Here is an 18,119-nt window from a genome sequence, read left to right on the forward strand (position 1 = left end):
GAGGTGACTACAGTCTGCTAGGGAGATGACCAGCCTAGGACTGATGGTGAGGCAGGCTCTGGAGCTAGGAAGGTAAAAAGCAGTTGGTGGAGCCATGCCTTTGACCCCATGAGGTTCTTTGCTGGTGTGGTCAGTGGTGTGACTCGGGCAGCTGAGCCAGTGATGGAGAGGTGAGCCGACACTTTAGCCCCATTGTGCTTGTCTTCACCAGGACATCTGTGGACCTGACACCTGATTTGGATCTGCCAGGGTGTCCGTGTAATAAGAGGAAGAGCTGACAACTAAACTTCAGAGGCACAGGGACAGTAAGAGACAGCCTACAGCCTTGGGTAGGGATTGCAGGAGGCCACCTGACTTCCTATAAAGTTGCTTCTACATGGGGAAGCCTTTCTTTTGTGGAAAGAGCCCTCGTTGGCACAGGTGGCTAGACTTGGGCCCCTGTCCCTGGACCAGTCAGTATATAAGGACGGGATCCTGGAGGAGCAGCACAACAACCCCCCACCAAGCCAGGCAGTTGGCCTGGGGGGAAGTGCCACTCTGCAGAACGAAGGGAGGGGTGGTGATCTGACCCAGGGATGGGAGTCAGATTTGAGGCACCTGTAAAGGGCTTATATACAGGAGGTTCTTACGGCTAGAGCTAGGAGGAAGGCCAGGTGTGCAGGTGGATATTTGTTTTCTGTCTTGGAGTGCAGCACTTGGCTCAGAGTAAGCCTCCAGTTCAACAAGCATTTGTGGGGGGGCCTGCCCTGGGTTGGTCAGAGGGGGAATATAAAGATGAAAAAGACATAGCCCTGAGCCTCCAGATGTTTAGTGTGGCCAGTTGAGAAACTGTGGACACCCCTGTTTATGGCTACTGTGTTGTGAGCAAGAACCTGTGTTATGGCAGCAAGAACCAGGGGCAGGACAATAGAAGAGGGATGCTAGGGTGGGCTTCCTGGAAGGGGTGACCCCAGGATTATCATGGAGTTGGCCAGATTTAGAGAACAATGGTGAGATGAGGGTAGTTAGACACAGAGGGAGGAATGTTGGGCAGTGGGGGCAGCTCCAAGCTGTTCAGGGACAGTGAGGACCAAGTTGGGGGTGAGGATGTACGAGAGTGGGTCTGGGGGAGACGTCTCACTCCCCAGCCTCTTGCATCAGAACCTCCCCCGAATGTCTGGTGTTTGGAGGACCCACCAAAGGGCCTCACATGGGCTGGCCCTGCGTTCTGGTGATTAGGAGGGTGCAAACAGCACAGGGTGATCTCAATAGCTAGTGGGTGAGGCAGACAGGCCCAGATGCCGGAGGAAGCAGCAGATAAAATCTTTCTGGACAGAAGGCCTCTAATCATCACCCAGTTTTTATCTGAGTTTCAAACCACTGCTTCCTTGGGGCATGAATGGGTCATTTGGGCCCAACTACCATGATTCCTTCTTACTCCATTGAGCCACTTAATAAAAATACCTTAAATGAGGTAACTTGTAAGCAACAGAAAATTATTTTTTTCATTCCTGGAGATTGGGAAGTCCAAGATCAAAGCACGAGCAGATTCGGTGTCTGTGAAGACCCATCTTTTCTCTGTAACCTCAGATGGCAGAGGGTCAGGGAGGTAGTTACTCTTTGCGGTCTCATTTATAAGGATGCTCATCCCACTTGACCTCCATCTTCCAAAGACCTCACCTCACATTGGGGGTTGGAGTTTCAACATGTGAATTTTTTTTTCTTTTTTTTTTTTTTCAACATGTGAATTTTAAGGGGACACAAGTATTCAGTCTATAGCAGTTCCCAAGTGGTAGCCTCCATAGACCTTACCCAGTGTGCTTACAGATAAACTAGTCAACTGTGGGGACTATGGGATGTCTAGAGACCTATGCCCTTATGTCCCTGTGTCACTCATATGATCATGTGTCCTTAGCTTCACCTGTGCCTGGCCCAGACTCAAATGAAGTGTGCCCGCAGGCATGGCCAAGGGGCTGGAATCCGGCACCATTTCTTAAAAGAGCAGAGTTGCTCGCCAGAATTGCTGGGTCATTAAGATGCTGCCTTCAGACATATACTTTTCTCCTTCCCTTGCTCTGGCATGAATCCCCCAGTGGTAAATTACCTCTATAGACACCTGAGCTTATGGTGTTAGCAATTCTGGCTCCTTCCAGCTGCTGGGAAGAAAGTGGCTGTAGGACCGATCAAAGGACTAATTTTGAATTGGTGAAGTTCCGACCAATTTTATAGCTCTATGATTGTTGTTGTAATACAAATAATAAAAGTAATGAATGAAAATATGCTAATAAAAAAGTGTATCTAGATATTATAGAAAGATACATCCATGTCTATACATAGAGGAAGTATGTAACATGCTTACTGTAAACGTGTATGTATGTAGACCTGTAAAACAATGTAGGCATTTATGGGAAAACAAATAAAAATACTACTTCATACCCCATTCCACCCATTCCCCAGAGGAAAACACTGCTGCGTTGTAGTGGATGTCCCTGTAGACATTTCTATGCATTTACATAATAAATGCCTGTATGTTCGTACATTTATAGTTTTTTTCTTAGCCAGTAACTTGGTTTGTTCACTTCATTTATCTTTGATTCTTTTACATCTTTTTTTTTTAAAGATTTTATTTATTTATTCATGAGAGACACAGAGAGAGAGAGAGAGAGAGACACAGGCAGAGGGAGGAGCAGGCTCCATGCAGGGAGCCCGTTGTGGGACTCAATCCTGGGACTCCAGGATCACACCCTGGGCTGAAGGCAGACGCCCCACTACTGAGCCACCCAGGGATCCCTCTTTCACATCCTTTTTAACTTTGGCAGAATATTCCCCAATATGGATGTAACATTCTGTTCCGTTAATGATGGATACTTAGTCCATTTTCCTTTTCTGTTATTACAAATAACGCTATGGCCAGTCTCCTTGGCCATACATCTTTGTGATTGGGATTGATTTAAATTCCAAGAGGTAGGATAACAGGATTGGGGATAAAGCACATATAGCATTTTGGTGGATGCTGCCAAATACTTCCAAAAGGTTCCTGTTTCCACTCTCACCTGCAGTGTGTGGAAGTGAGTTTTTACAGCCTTGCCAGTACTGCTACTGCTATTATTATTATTAAAACATGAGATTCTAGTCTGATGGGGAGGGATCAGATGCTATTGTTTTATTTTGTATTTAAGTATGAATAACGTTGAACATCTTTTCATACATTCCTTGCCATTGGTGTTTGTTTTTCTGTAATTAATCTACTCATACCCCCTACTGATTTTTTAGTTGTAGAAGCTCATATGCATTTTGGCTTTAATAATTTGTTACTTATGTTGCAAATATTTTCCTTTCAGTGGATTGTCTTTTAACTTTATTTATAACATCTGTTTGCCAAAGGAAAACCTTAAGTATTTATTTAGAGGAACCTATAAAAGAAATAAGGGAGGGCAGCCCCGATGGCGCAGCGGTTTAGCGCCGCCTGCAGCCCAGGGCGTGATCCTGGAGACCCTGGATCGAGTCGCACGTCAGGCTCTCTGCATGGAGCCTGCTTCTCCCTCTGCCTGTGTCTCTGCTTCTCTCTCTCTCTCTCTCTCTCTGCATCTCTATGAATAAATAAATAAAATCTTAAAAAAAATAAATAAAAAATAAAAGAAATAAGGGAATTTAAATGGATTTAGACTGGTGGTTGGGCCCTATTTTAGCTATTGTTCAAATGTATGTATGTGTATTCTGGTGATTGATAAACCTTTTAGAAATTAAATGATATGCATGGGCACAGCTATTTCTGTGGGTTTCCTCAGTTGGTGGATGCTAAAAATAAAACTATCATTTTGTAGAGAGTTCCAGAAAATCTGTGGTGCTGCAAAGAGGTCCCCCATATATGGACCATTGACCCAGAAGATGGACTTACATCTGCTCCTAAGTAATTGATAAAAGTCTGTTCATCGGGATTCATTTGGTTGAAAGTAACTGAAACCCAACTGAAACTAGCTTAAACAAGAAGGGTTATATATGATGTATGTAATTGGGACTTTTAAGAGAGGTTCTGGCTTCAGCCACATCTGAACCCAGGGTCTCCAAGAATGGATGTCCTCAGGTCTCTCTCTCTCTCTCTCTCTCTGATTAGGTCTCTGCATTTGTTTTTCTGCCTTGTTTCTACTCGGCATCATTTTCTTCCTCTGCAGGCAGAGGCTGTCTGAGGAGGAACATGTAGCTGGGGCAGCCCCAGGTTTCCGTTCTTAGAGATCAGCATACAAAAGAGAGCCTTTTCTAGTGCGTGCACAGTGCCTCTGTCAAGGAGAAGGAGACTAGTTGCCCCATAACTATCCTCATTGACTCAGTCAGAGGTCCATCTCCAGCCGGGGGCCGGGGGCCGGGGGCAGGGACCCTGTGATTGACGGTTCAACCAGAACCACATGAGGAGGGGAAAGAGCAGTTCACCAACAGAAAGAAGGGTGCTAGATGGACAGACAGATAGATGGCGGAGCCCACGCATGACATCCAGAAGACTGGTGGGGAGAACCAGTAGAGGCAGAGGAGTGAGCTTGAGATGGGGTTCTACCCGCCACATCCACCTTGGGTGACTGCCTCAATCTCCTCCCTTGACACTAGGCTCTCTTCTTTGTAAAGTGGTCTTGTGAGGATTAATGAGTGATGCCTGTGTTTGGACTCTTGGGGACCCCAGGGTGCAAAGCAGATGATATCAAAGGACATCTGTCAGATAGCACATATAGCACTTCGGAGGCACCCAAGAGGTGCTGGCTTTCCTCTCTAGTATTTACTAGAATTCAGAGGGTGCTAGGAATGAGGTAACCAGGTTGCATGAAGTTCTTCCTCTACCACCGAGCGAGGCAGGCCCCTTCTCTGGGGTGGCCCACCTGCTGTGGCACAGCTAATTATCAGTCAGGAGAAGGTAATGGCATTGAGAAAGAGGCAGGGCCCAGTGAAGGCTTAGGAAACAGTTCTTGATAAGAAGCTGACCGCTTGCTGGACTGAAGTCCACCCTAATGCTAAGGGAGAGAAGGGTTACTCAGTGTAAATCCAGCCACGCTCTGGGCCCCTCCTGCTGGCCTGGGGCCCCCCACGCTGCACCTGTCATGACCTGCCTTGCTTTCCTTGCAGTCCACCTGACCCCAGTGTCCACAGCTAAGAATGGAGTGAGTAGCAAGAGTCGAAAGAGAATCATGCCTGACCCAGTGACCGAGCCCCCTGTGATGGACCCCATTTACGAAGCGCTTTTGTACTGCAACATTCCCAGTGTGGCTGAGCGCAGCATGGAAGGTAGGCCTGCCTGCCCTGCCCAACTTGGTACCAGGACAGACGCCCCTATGGGAATGAGTAGATCTTCAAGCAGCGCATGATAGGAAGGAACCTGACGGCTCAAATCCTGCAGTTGCCACTAAGCCGTGCCCTTGAATGAGTTCCCAAGTCTTAGCTTCCTCATCTGTGAAATGGGGGTAATGAGCAGTCTCTGCTCACAGGGCTGCCCGGAGTCTTAAGTAAATGCTTCAAACACGTGGCTCACGAGGAGCCCTCTGCACAGGTTTGCCATTATGGTTTTCAGTGGGATACCAGAGATGGAAAGGTAGGATTGATGGGCTCTAGGGCAGCACCTCCAACTACACCCCCCTTTCCAATAAACTCTCTTCGGAGCCTACGATGTCCACAGGATGCTGGATGCTCCATTGGTATCCTGCAGTAAAGGTGTAGGAAGATACGATTTTTGTGTTGAGTATTGCTTTTTTTGAACATGGATCAAAATGATACTGAATATTTTTATCAGTGTTTGCCCTGATTTGTTTCATAGAGCTTTATTTATTTTATTGATCTTTTTAAGGAGGCTCCACACCCAATGTGGGGCTTGAACTCCCAACCCTGAGGTTAAGAGTTGTGTGCTCCACCGAGGGAGCCAGATCCCGTTTCATGGAGCTTTGAAGTAGAAGTCATTGTTTCTAGCATTTCTCCAGGCCACTCGCTAGACTGTGGATTGTGAGTGAGGCCACTCTGGCCTCCAGCACCCAGCCACACCCCCAGAGCCTCCCTGTCACCTCTGGGGTGTCAGAGACCTAACCAGACATAACCAGTCCTGTCTCTCTCCTCCACCTGCCTTGTGAGCCACCCCGCTGCCTGCAGCACGGCACCCTGCTGCTAGGCTCATCCCTCCCCACCTCTGTGAAGTGGAAAGGCTGCTCACCTCCCGAGTGATAACCAGGCCATGTTACTCCTCTCCCACAGGTCACGCCCCCCATCATTTTAAGCTGATCTCAGTGCATGTGTTCATTCGACACGGGGACAGATACCCACTGTATGTCATTCCCAAAACGAAGCGACCAGAAATCGACTGCACTCTGGTGGCCAACAGGTAAATTGCACTTTTTCTAAGAGTCGTTTCCAAGCGTCGGTTCTCTCTGTCCCAGTCAAAACGCTGGCTGGAGAATGACAGGCAGGGGGAGTAAGCTCAACAAGCGAGTCCTGTTTGCCAGAAGCCTGATCTTCAGCACAATCCTGCGTGTTAATTACCATTTCACAGTTGAGAAGAAGGAGGCCCAGAGAAGCGAGGACAGCCGTGTAAGGCCACACAGCAGACAAACCGAGATTTGGGTCCAGGCCATTGTGGGGCCTGCTCTTCCCTCCTGTGTTCTGCAGTTTGAGAAGGAGCAGGGACCTAGTGCAGTGAACACTGGGCCCGATGTGCTCAGGCCCTGGCTCAGCTGTGTGGTTTGGGGCAGCAGGTGAGTCCCGTAGTCTCCGAGCCTCGCCCTCCCATCTCTGCAGTGGGGATGCCTTTGCTGACTGTGTTGGGTCACGAGTAAGTGAAATGATAGAGGAGAACATGCCCCACCAGCTGTAGAGCCATGTACATGTAAGACTTACAGCCTTTTAATTTTAATTTTTCATGGGAATAGGGATAGCACGTTCTTGGCTGAGAGCCCTTAGGATGCAAAAGAATTCAACAGAGACTGGAAATTGTGCATATGGGTAAGGCACAGCTCTAAAATGAGAGGCAAATTAGCCCTGAAATGATGGGCGAGGCCTCCACGATGTGTCTGGGTACATGTAACAGCCCTCGCAGAATTGACTGAAGGAGCGAAGGAGACGGGAGAGAAGTGCTCACGGAGGAAGATGTCATGTGGATGGAATGCTTCCGGGTGCCAGCCTGCCCTGGGCAGGCCCGGTCTGGGGGACCAGGCCTCTTCCTTCTAGTGGATGGTGGTGTGAACCCCAGGGAGGGAGTTTCAGGGTAACTTTTTGGGTCTCCAGGCTTCTCACTGTACAGGATTATGGGGAAGAGGAAGTGAACCATTGGATGTGAACACATCATGAAATAGTGTGTGACTATAGCCTATCACGCACTTTCTCCTTTCCTGCTGGAGGTCACGAAGCCTGCAGCCTGGGTGCTTATGTCTTTTTCTGTGTTTAGCAAGCATAGGTGAATGTCCCAGTGTCCCACAGGTTGGAAAAGCCCCTGGGTCAAGGTCTCTAGCCTTCTGTGCCAACCTTCTGAAACCTTCTCCCCCTGCCATACCCACTCTTGCTGGCTCCCCACCCCTCAGACCTTTGCCCCTGCTGTTTAGCTCCCTAAACCCACTCCTACAGCTCCTCAGAGGCTCCCCTGAAATGCTGCCCCTTCTGGGCAACCTCTCCTGATGTGTGAGGATGGGTTCTCTCGTATCGGGCATTGTCACTGCCCCACTCAAACTGAAAAGGGCGATGTACAGGAAGGCTCTCCGAACAAAATATTGAAGGACCTAAACTGGCCTTTGGATTAGGGGAAGGAGAGAGGCCTCTTGCTGGGCTGGGTATCAGCCCTTTGGTTTCTGGATCAGAGGATGGTCTAGAGTGATCTAGGATGGCAGGAGAACATGGGGTGCAAGGAGGGCAGCTCAGAGAAGTGGCTTTGCTCCACTGGCACAGTCTGTGGATATCTGCCGTCTGAACTGCTCAGGAATAGATAGGCCAGGAGGCCTCTCAGTTCGCCAGCCTCAGGGCAGCCTCCAGGACTCTGACAATACCATGCATCAGCCCTGGCAACATGTCTTCTGCTCCCCTTTCTCTAGCTGGGCTCTACATTCCCAGACATGAGAATTTTTCAGTGGCTCGGCCCAGACCAGGGGTCCCTCTCCAGACCAGTCAGCTGTTACTCAGGTCCCTGAGCACCTCCAGGCTCTGGAGGTTACCCTCACTGTTTAGCTAGAGAAGGTGCCCATTGGGCACAGCTGCCTGCCAACATGCAGACACCCCCCCCCCCCCCCGCCCCGTGTACCTGCATGCTTTCCAGCTTATCTTCCAGCATGATTGTGCCCTTCCCACACCACTGGCTCCTTAAAGGCATTGGATCTTTCTCCTTTATCACTGGTGTCCAGCCTGAGCCTGGCATAAAATAGTTGTCACACTAGGTTGGTTGCAGAGTGAATTCAGGACCTTAGTGAGAATTACAAGTCCTATTGCTGATCAAGTGCCTCATGATAGATTTTAGCCTCTGCCATGGAACTCTCTGAAGCCTTAGAAACCCTTTTGGTAGAAGGCCAATCACTTTAGCTTTGTGGCCCTCAGTACTTTGTCCTGGGCTGTGGGGACAGTGAGTGGTCCATCCCTTAGCACAACCTTGTGAATTCTAACTAAGGGGCTGCACTAGCGCACTGAGCTGGTCGTACTGAGGGGTTGACAAGCGTTGGTGTTCCATTTACTACAGTGGCCTGCAGGCTTTCTGGGCCCAGGCTCTTTCCCACTTTGAGTGGTCGTGGTCTGGAGGCCAGGCCAGGTCCCAGGGCCCCTCATCCATTACAGCCATGGCAGGATCCTGCGATGGGGCCGTTTCTGGAGCTCCCAGTTGAGAGGTGCAGCTCCTGGGGACCAGCTGCTCTGCTGCCCCTGCCCCCGTTTTCCCTGGCCTTAATCTTCCGACCTACTTCTGTTTTATTGAACATTCTATGTCTTCAGGAGCTGCTTTAAGTCCTTGGTGGAAGGTGGGAGGAGTATGCATGTTTAATTAATTGCTGACATTTAATTAATTCCATCCTTAAAAACATGAAGTGGACCTGTCATAAATGCACACTTAGAGTGAGAGTGAGCAGGACTCCCGATGATGTGGAGCCCCCCCACCCTCGGGCTTCAGAATCCCCTGGGACAATGGGGTCTGGGACACCAGCCGTGCCTGCTGCCTTCCCAGGTACTGATTCAGGTTCGGGAATCATCCATTTTTACAGCCTCGTAAGGGCGGTGGGCCTCTCATCTAGTCTAGTGAGAGGGCGTAGCTGGGCCAGCAGGCAGGGTCGCAGTGAGCTGACACCCGGGCACGTTGTCAGGTGTCAGGAACTGACACCCGGGCACGTTGGTGGCCCCAATGCTTCCCGTCACCGTGACCCATTCCGTGGCTCTCCCCAGTCTTTGTAGCGGAAGCTGCCTCTTCCTGAAGGCCGTGTGCCTCGTGGCAAAGGTGCTGTTTTAACTCTCATGGAACAGCATTTGGCCAGCCGTAGGGGTTATTAGCCATAGTTATGCCATGTGTATTAAATGCTTTTTTTGCTTGCATTCATGAATACGAACTAGATACTCTTTTCTACATCCAAGGAAGAGAAGAAGATTTGCTTTAATCAGTATTTATTCAGTACATTGTGTTTTTAAACACTTACTATGTGTCGGGTATTGTGACATGTGGCTGGCCCACATACAGAGAGGTGGCATGTGAACAGGCACCTCGATAAAGTGAAGGCGCCAGCCCCTTACATATCTGAGGGAAGAGGGTTCCAGACAGAGGGAACAGCAAGTGCAAAGAGCCTGAGGCTGGAATAAGACCAGTATGTGGCTGGACTGGACTGGGAAGGGAGAGGAAGGGCTACTAAAGACTCATAGAAGAAAGGCTGCTCCTGCCCCCAGGGGGCCCAGTCCCGCCTGAGAGGCAATCTGGTGGCCAGCACCCATGCTGGCATCTGCAGTATTAGAGAAGCAGTGGAAGAATTAGAAAAAGTAGAGGTGGAAGCAGTTTGAGAACCATATTTGGGGCATGAACCACAAAAGGGCAGCCTGCCTGGGCTTGGGGGGGACTGGAGAGGTGGGATGGCAGGTCCAGGAAGGCCACTACGACCAAGGGACCTAGAGGGTGTTCGGGAGCACATCAGGCAGCAGCTGGTGATAAATGGTACCTGGGGCGGTGAAACCTACCTGGGCAAAGGTTTGCGGAGGTGGACAGCTTGGCCCACAGGCTGGAGCAGGGAGCGGAGAGGTGGAAGGGTGGGGAGGGCCTAGGTCATCTGATGCTATGAACGCCCAGCTAAGGAGAGTGGCAGGCATCAAGGCGGCGAGGGAGCTGGGAAGGGGAGGGATGGAATTACCAAGATCTCTGGCTGCCATGATGCCAAGGACGGATCAGAGGCTGGCTGCGATGTTTGCGTTCCTATGGCCATAGTGATCCAGAAGAGAGATTGCCCCGCAGAGTCCCACCCAGGTCCTTAAAATGACCTACAGGACTTCCTGTACTCTCCCCCTTCCCCTTGCCCTGCCCTGGGGCTCTCCTCATCCTCACTCACTCCACCTTAGCCACACCGCCCCTAGCCCTCCTTCCCACTGACGGTGTTCTCTCTACAGACAGCTCTTCCCCAGCTGCTTAATGGCCAGCAGGTCCACCTCCTTCAAGCCTTGCTTAAATGTCACCTTCTCAGAACACTTCACTTACAATTACAATGCACTTCTTCCATCTAAGTCTCCTGGGTCCCTCTTTTCCTGCTCTTCTTTTTGAGAAACACACCAATGCTTCATAGCATCTGTTACCTTCTAGGGTGCATGTGCGCACGGGCACACACACATTTTTTTTTTAAAGGTTTTATTTGTTTATTCATGAGAGACACAGAGAAAGAGACAGAGACATAGGCAGAGGGAGCAGCAGGCTTTCTGCAGGGAGCCCAATGCAGGACTTGATCCCAGGACCCCGGGATCATGACCTGAGCCAAAGGCAGACGCTCAACCACTGAGCCACCCAGGTGCACGCCCCACACACACTTTCTGGTGTTCATTGTATGTTGTCTGCTTCCCCAGGCTAGAATGCGAGCTCCCTGAGGGCAGTGTTCAATGCTGCTATATGCCAAGGGCCTAAGAGGATGCCTGGCAAATGGGAGGAACATGATCAAATATCTGTTGAATGAATAAATGGATAGAGGCTAAAACTCAGGGGGTGTCAGTGGAGTTGGAGAGAAGCCTTGGGTCTGAGAGAAAGTCACAAGGTGGGGTTGGTAGGACTTGCTGACAGGATGAGGGTGAGACAGAGACAGAGGAGATGGTGGCCAGATTTCTGATTGGGTATCTGGCTGGTGCTGGTGCCCCTGCCCAGAATAGAAAGAGCAGAGAAAGGGAGGAAGGGGAGGGAAGTTAGGAGGACAGGTCTCGGTGCTAAGTATGAGCTGTCATCAGACATTCCAGTGATAATTTCTAGAAGGTAGTATAGGCGTGTAGGTGTGGGGCTCTGGCATGTTGTCCTGCCAGGGGACAGAGATTCATTTGAGAGTTCATGTGTCGATGGCAGCTGACACTGTGGGTGTGACTGGTATCACAGAGCCTATGGAGCAAGGGAAGGTTGAAAACAGAGTCCTGGCAAACAGGAGCCAAGAAGTAGCCCAGAGAGGGAGAGGATCCCAGGAGGAGACTTTGCAAACAGGAGTGGCAATGTTAGGAGAGCTAAAAAAGGAGGAAGTTTTTAACAAAGAGTGAGGGGCAATTAATCACCTCAGGTAATGCACAGAGGTCCAGAAAGCCAAAGACGGAGAAAAGCATATTGAGCTTATCTGTTTGGAATTTCATTTCATTAATAATATAAAATAAAATCTCTTTCATAAATTGTAAAAGTCTGTGGAATGAAGTCATTCCAGTTTCCAGCCACATGAGCTTTTTTGAATTGTGTTTTCTGATAACAGTATCACTGGCACTATGCTTCTTCTCTGTCTTAATGTTCTATGCAGGACTCAGTAATTGCTCAGATTATAGCGAAAGCACAATACATTTTCTCATGGGTGTGTAGATTAGCCTTGAGGTTCTGTCTCAAGCTTTGTGGCATAGAGAGACGTAAACAATGCATACAAAAATGTAAATAAGAACTCTGGAAACGAATAGTTTGAAGCCTTAGGATAGCAGCACCTTTAATTCTTCCAAGTTTTTTTTTTTTTTTTTTTTTTAGATTTCTATTTATTTATTTGACAGAGACGGAGCACGAGCAGAGGGAGGGGCAGAGGGAGAGGGAGAAGCAGGCTCCCCACAGAGCAGGAAGCCCAACTCAGGGCTCAATCCCAGGACCCCGGGATCATGACCGGAGCTGAAGGCAGACACTTAACCAGCTGAGCCACCCAGGTGCCCCAGTTCTGTCGATTTTCAATAGGAAAGCAGATTTCCAGGGAGGTTGCAATGACATGAGTTTTTCCTGAAGAAAAATTCATCATGACAGATAGAATCATTTCTGTGTTAGAGTTAGTCTAGCCTTTTGTAACCAAGAGACCGAAGAATCCATTGCCTCAAATACCAAAGTTTACCTTTGCCTTGCATGAAGGTCTGAAGTAAGTGACCCAGGTCATATTATGTGGCTCTGCTTGGTCATTTAAGGCCCCAGGTTCCTTCAGATCATGGCTCCCATAATGCCCTAGGGATATCTACATGATTGAACCTGGATTGCTTCCATGTCTACCTAGTGGCTGGTGGGAAGGAAAAGAATGCTAAAGGGCATTCCATGATCTAAAAACCTAAACTCAGTAGTGGGATACATCCTTCCATTCCATTAGCAAATACCATGTGGTTCTAGCTAACCACTAGGGCCTCAGAAATGGAACCTAACCAATTCCCAAGAAGAGAATAGATTTTTTTTTTAAGATTTATTTATTTATTTATTTGAGAGAGAGAGAGAACGTGCTAAAGGGGGAGGAGGAGCTGAGGGGGAGGGAGAGAGAGAATCTGCAGATTCCCCACGGAGCATGCAGCCCAACATGGGGTCGATCTCCCCATCTTGAGATCATGACCTGAGCTGATATCAACGGTTAGACACTTAACCAACTGAGCCACCCAGGTGCCCCAGAGGAGAACAGATTTTAGTGTACAATGTTTAAAGAAAAACCACAGCTAGATAGTAGTTAGTAGCAGTAAAAACAGATTGTATTCAGGAACTAATGAAGTAAGGGAAAAGAGATCTCAGTGTAGAAGTGGGCTTAATTCCAAATACAACATGGGCTGTGGGAATTTATAGCCAGGGAGCAGGGTGGAGGTCAGTGGCCAGAATAGGACTAAGAGGAGACTTCAGGGGTGAATTGCTGGCCAAAGACAGGCCAGTGTGAGCAGATACCACCTGGGAGATGAGGAATTTGATCAGATAGGAAGAGCGGGAGATTCTGGCTAAATCGACTTAGCAGGCTTTTTGCTAAAACTCAGTGATACAAAATGGACATAAGTCCAAAGAACATAGAAGTCCAAAGGTTGAGGCCTAGCTGGAAAGAGGGTTCAGAGGAGCCTAACTATAGTTTACTCAGAGTCTGTCACAATTAGCAGTTTCACTCATAATAATTTCCATTGAAATCTGAGTATTTTAGTAAACCAGTATAGGAACTTGTCATATTCATTGCTACAGTTTATGGGAGGCTTGGACTTTTCATAAAGCATCTAAGGATGGGGTACTTCCCAGTCAAATTCATTTACAGGTGTTTTGGAGTATCTGCCATCAAGCTAGGTACCCTCTTGGCTACAGAGGGAGGGAGGAGTGGAGCCATGGACTGGGTAGCCAGGACCTGGACATTTAGATCCAGGACAGGCCCAGGGACTCAGGTTACCTGGTCCTCTTCTTGTTAAAAAGATCCAGCCACAGGACGCCCGGGTGGCTCAGTGATTGAGCGTCTGCCTTTGGCTCAGGTTGTGATCCCAGGATCCTGGGATCAAGTCCTGCATCAGGCTCCCTGCATGGAGCCTGCTTCTCCCTCTGCCTGTGTCTCTGCCTGTCTCTGTGTATCTCATGAATAAATAAATAAAATCTTAAAAAAAAAAAAAAAAAAGATCCAGCCATTTGCTATCTCTCCTGTTAAGTGAAGTTTTCCTTCCAGCAATCGCCATCCTTCCCGGACCAAAACCAAGTTTCTATCTATACAGTTAGATATTAACATGTCATTAAGCCGTCAGATGCCGTGAAAACGTGAGATAAGCTCAGCAAATACTTCCACATCCTGTTGATGGATGCCCTTTGTTTATATTAATTCAAATTGTCAGCCCTCATTGTCAGTCTGGAAATCTTATTTCCCAGTTTGCAAATATTTATGTGTTTTAGCCTTGGGAATAATAACATATCCTCTGTTTTTGTGGAAAGACACAATGCCTACAGCAATCCAGGATGATTAGACAATATATTGTGTCAGTATTAGCGTTCTCTAATTTTAAAACATTTTTTAAAGATGGGCTTTCTACTTTTTTGAAAGATAATAAAAGCATTTTACCTGGGGCATCTGGGTGGCTCAGTGGTTGAGCATCTGCCTTTGGCTCAGATTGTAATCCTGAGTCCTACATGGGCTCCCCATGGGGAGCCTGCTTCTCCCTCTGCCTATGTTTCTGCCTCTCTCTGTGTGTCTCTCATGAATAAATAAAAATCTTAAAAAAAAAAAAAAAAGGCATTTTAGCAGCCAAAGTTAACCGGGCTCTCAGATAGGAGAGGCCTGCTATTAGAACAATTTATCCTTGCTTCTCTTCATGTTGATTTAGCTTAGCTGGGAACTCGTCTTATCTGTTCACTTTCATTCAGCTGGAGAATGTACACACATTCATAGGCCATCTCATTATTCATAGAAAAGGTGTGTATATTAGGTTATCTCATTATTCAGAGAAATGTACATATATTTATAGGTCATTTCATTATTTAGGGAGATTGTATATTAGCAACTAGAAGAATAAATTAAATCTTGATTTACCCCATGTATTGTGGCAGAAATATAAGTAATGTCAGATATTATTAAAAAAAATGTTTTTTTATCTCTTCATTACCACCCCATGTGAAATGAGATACTATTTGTGCAAAATGCAAAGCAAATGGTAGAGAGCTGTAGAGATCTTGGTTACCTTAACCAATTAATTTTTCCCAAAGGAGATTTTCCAGAGGTCAGTTAAGGATTACCGGGGTGAAGGTTGAGGGTAGGTTTGCTAGGAGGAAGGGGCTGCATGTGTAAAGTCTGGGATGTGTGAAAGAACAAGGTGTGTTGGGACAGAAGGCAGTCAGTTACCTGTGACCAGAGCCCAGTATTCAAATGGAAAAGGTGGGAATCCCTGAGCCTCAAGGTGAGGTGGGGCCAGAACAGATTTTTTTTTTTTTTTTTTTTTTTTTTTTACGATAGTCACACAGAGAGAGAGAGAGAGAGGGAGAGAGGGAGAGAGGGAGAGAGGGGCAGAGACACAGGCAGAGGGAGAAGCAGGCTCCATGCACCGGCAGCCCGATGTGGGATTCGATCCCGGGTCTCCAGGATCGCGCCCTGGGCCAAAGGCAGGCGCCAAACCGCTGCGCCACCCGAGGATCCCCCAGAACAGATTGATAGGCCACACGGGTCCGGTGGGAAAGAGGAAGTATACAGGAGCAGGGCCAACTGGACTTGCTGTTAAGTCAATCTCAATCTCGGGCTGTGGAGGAGGCAAGATTAGATTGCAGTTAGGCCAAAGAGGAGCCCATGCCATAGAGACAAAAGCTGCCTGAGCCAGAACCAAGGGAGTGGCTGCAGAGAAGTGGCTGTAGAGAAGCCCCAGGAGGACACATCTAGGATGGGGTGGCAGATGGCATGCATAGGAGCAGGGGAAGGAGAAATCAAGGAGGACTTCCAGCCTGGGCATGACCACCTGGTGGGAGTCAGTAGCCTCCTGAGGAAGGAAACGGGATCTGGGTGGTGGGATATGGGTGGCAAAGCTGACTCCCCCAGTGCCAGGAATGATGGGTGCTTCAGCAGAGGTTAGGGGTTTGGCCTGGCCTCATGCAATGTTAGTGGTGGAGCAAACGTGATCCTGGAATTTAAAAGTGATTAAACTTGAAGCACCAGAGTGGCTCAGTCGGTTAAGCATCTGACTCTTGATTGGGCTCAGGATCATGAGATCCAGCCCCGTGTTGGGCCCCAAGCTCAGCAGAAATCTGCTTCTCGGGCAGCCCCTGTGGCTCAGCGGTTTAGTGCCTCCTTCAGTCCAGGGTGTGATCCTGGAGACTCGGGATCGAGTCCCACATCAGGCTCCCTGCATGGAGCCTGCTTCTCCCTCTGTCAGTGTCTCTGCCTCTCTCTCTCCCTCTGTGTCTCTCATGAATAAATAAGTAAAATCTTAAAAAAAAAAAAAAAAGGAATCTGTTTCTCTCCCTCCCCTCCATCCCTTCCGCTGCTCCAGCACACACTCGCGTGCTCTCTCAAAATAAAATCTTAAAAAAAAAAAAAAAAAATCAAAGTGACTGAGCCCAGTACCTGTTCTTACGGGTGAGCAGGGTAGGACGCACCTCAGATTTTACTGGCTGAAGTTGAAACCTTTGTGGACTATTGTGGAGCATAGTGACGACTAATTCTCCATGTTGTCTCCTTAGGAAACCATATCACCCTAAACTGGAAGCTTTCGTTAGTCACATGTCGAAAGGATCCGGAGCCTCTTTCGAAAGCCCTCTACACTCCCTGCCTCTTTACCCCAATCACCCACTGTGTGAGATGGGAGAGCTCACGCAGACAGGTACGTGTGACAGCCATTGGCTCATTCCTCCTCCCATGTCCTCTTCTATGTGGCATACGTCGGAGCAGATGCTCCTGGGCAAGGCGCTGTGTGCTCATGGGGATGAATAAGGACTAGTACCACAGGTGGCTCTGAGCCCACCAAGGTATCTTAAAAATTAAAAATAGCCCCTTTCTTTATTGCAAAACCAGTATATGTCAATGGTAGAGAAATTAGGAAAGATGGTCAAGCAAAAGGAAGAAGAATTTAAAGTACCCCCAAATCCCAGCCCACGGAAGAAATGGGTCCTCTTGTTTCATTTGTTTATGTGTGTGCACACATGCACACACAGTGGTATCTTACTACACAACTTTGTAATACACTTTTTCTTTTAACAGTATGTTGTGATAATCCTTCCCTGTCGATAAATATTCATTAACAGCATCATTTCTTATGTCCACCTATTATCCCACTATTGCTGGGCCATAATTTATGTAACCAATCCCATGTTCAAAGAACATACTTCAAAGAAAACAACCTGATAAGTTTTAATGCACGAGATCTCATGAACAAATATATATGGCAGATCCCTAGTGAGCATGGAGCTTGTTTGACTGAGTGTGTTCCTCACAGAAGCCCACCTTTCCCTCTGAGCCCTGTTCATACCATTCATTACACAGCCTGTTCCCTGTCAGGGTGGGTTGGTGAGTTAACTGTGGAATTACCTCTGTTAGGAAGAGAAGGAACTGGCAGCTCCCCAATAGCCTCTAGTTCCTTCTTACTTCAATCTAGGACCTCAGAGGGTCTTTGCAGGGTCACCAGCCTTTTTGGAAGAATCCGGAGGACTTGTTGGCCATGTTGTCCCACCACTACTCTAAGACCTCAGCTTTGATGAAAGGAAGGTTTCTGTCCTAAAGTTGGCCCTGTGGAGTTTTGCCATGTTTTAAAATCCATTATTATTGGGGAGAATGATAGTGACAGAGTGGGCCAAGCTGAAGGTTCTAGAAGACTAGTCTTGAATAAGGAGGGTTGTCAAAAGCTTTTGGTTGGTAATGAGTTCCACGTACACAAGGTAGGCAGTGGTTTAAAACAGGAGACCAAGTGCCTCCTTTTGTTAACAAGTATTTTATGGTGCTTCCTTAACTCTCCTAAAGTGAAATTCAAATATAATAGAACCTTTCTTAACTCTCCTGAAGTGAAGTCCAAACATAATAGAACCTTCCATAACTCTCCTCAAGTGAAATTCAAATATAAGAGAATCTTCCTTAACTCTCCTGAAGTGAAGTCCAAACATAATAGAACCTTCCTTAACTCTCAAGTGAAATCCAAATATGATAGAACCTTCCTTAACTCTCAAGTGAAATTCATATATAATAGAACCTTCCTATACATATATGATTTTAAAGAAGAGCAATTATATCAGGTACCGTAACTATAATAAAAGGGGAAACAAAAGGAAACAATGTATTATATAATGCAGTGTG

General features: G+C 47.7%; 1 protein-coding gene across 14 annotated transcripts in view; it reads left to right on the top strand.

Annotated features, from left to right (window-relative positions):
* The window catches only part of PXYLP1 (2-phosphoxylose phosphatase 1), a 72,512-nt gene that overhangs the window by 48,661 nt on the left and 5,732 nt on the right, over positions 1 to 18,119 (top strand). For 13 of the 14 annotated variants that reach the window (XM_025448856.3, XM_025448866.3, XM_049099700.1 and 10 more), the window contains 3 exons: positions 5,089 to 5,247; positions 6,202 to 6,328; positions 16,517 to 16,656. In XM_025448856.3, coding sequence (XP_025304641.1) covers positions 5,089 to 5,247; positions 6,202 to 6,328; positions 16,517 to 16,656 — 426 coding nt within the window. Of the gene's footprint in view, positions 1 to 3,742; positions 3,890 to 5,088; positions 5,248 to 6,201; positions 6,329 to 16,516; positions 16,657 to 18,119 lie in introns of those variants that run through there. The other variant, XM_035704920.2, reaches the window with a different exon arrangement.

This window comes from Canis lupus, chromosome 23 (genome assembly GCF_003254725.2).
Source record: "Canis lupus dingo isolate Sandy chromosome 23, ASM325472v2, whole genome shotgun sequence".
NCBI classification, from domain to species: Eukaryota; Metazoa; Chordata; class Mammalia; order Carnivora; family Canidae; genus Canis; species Canis lupus.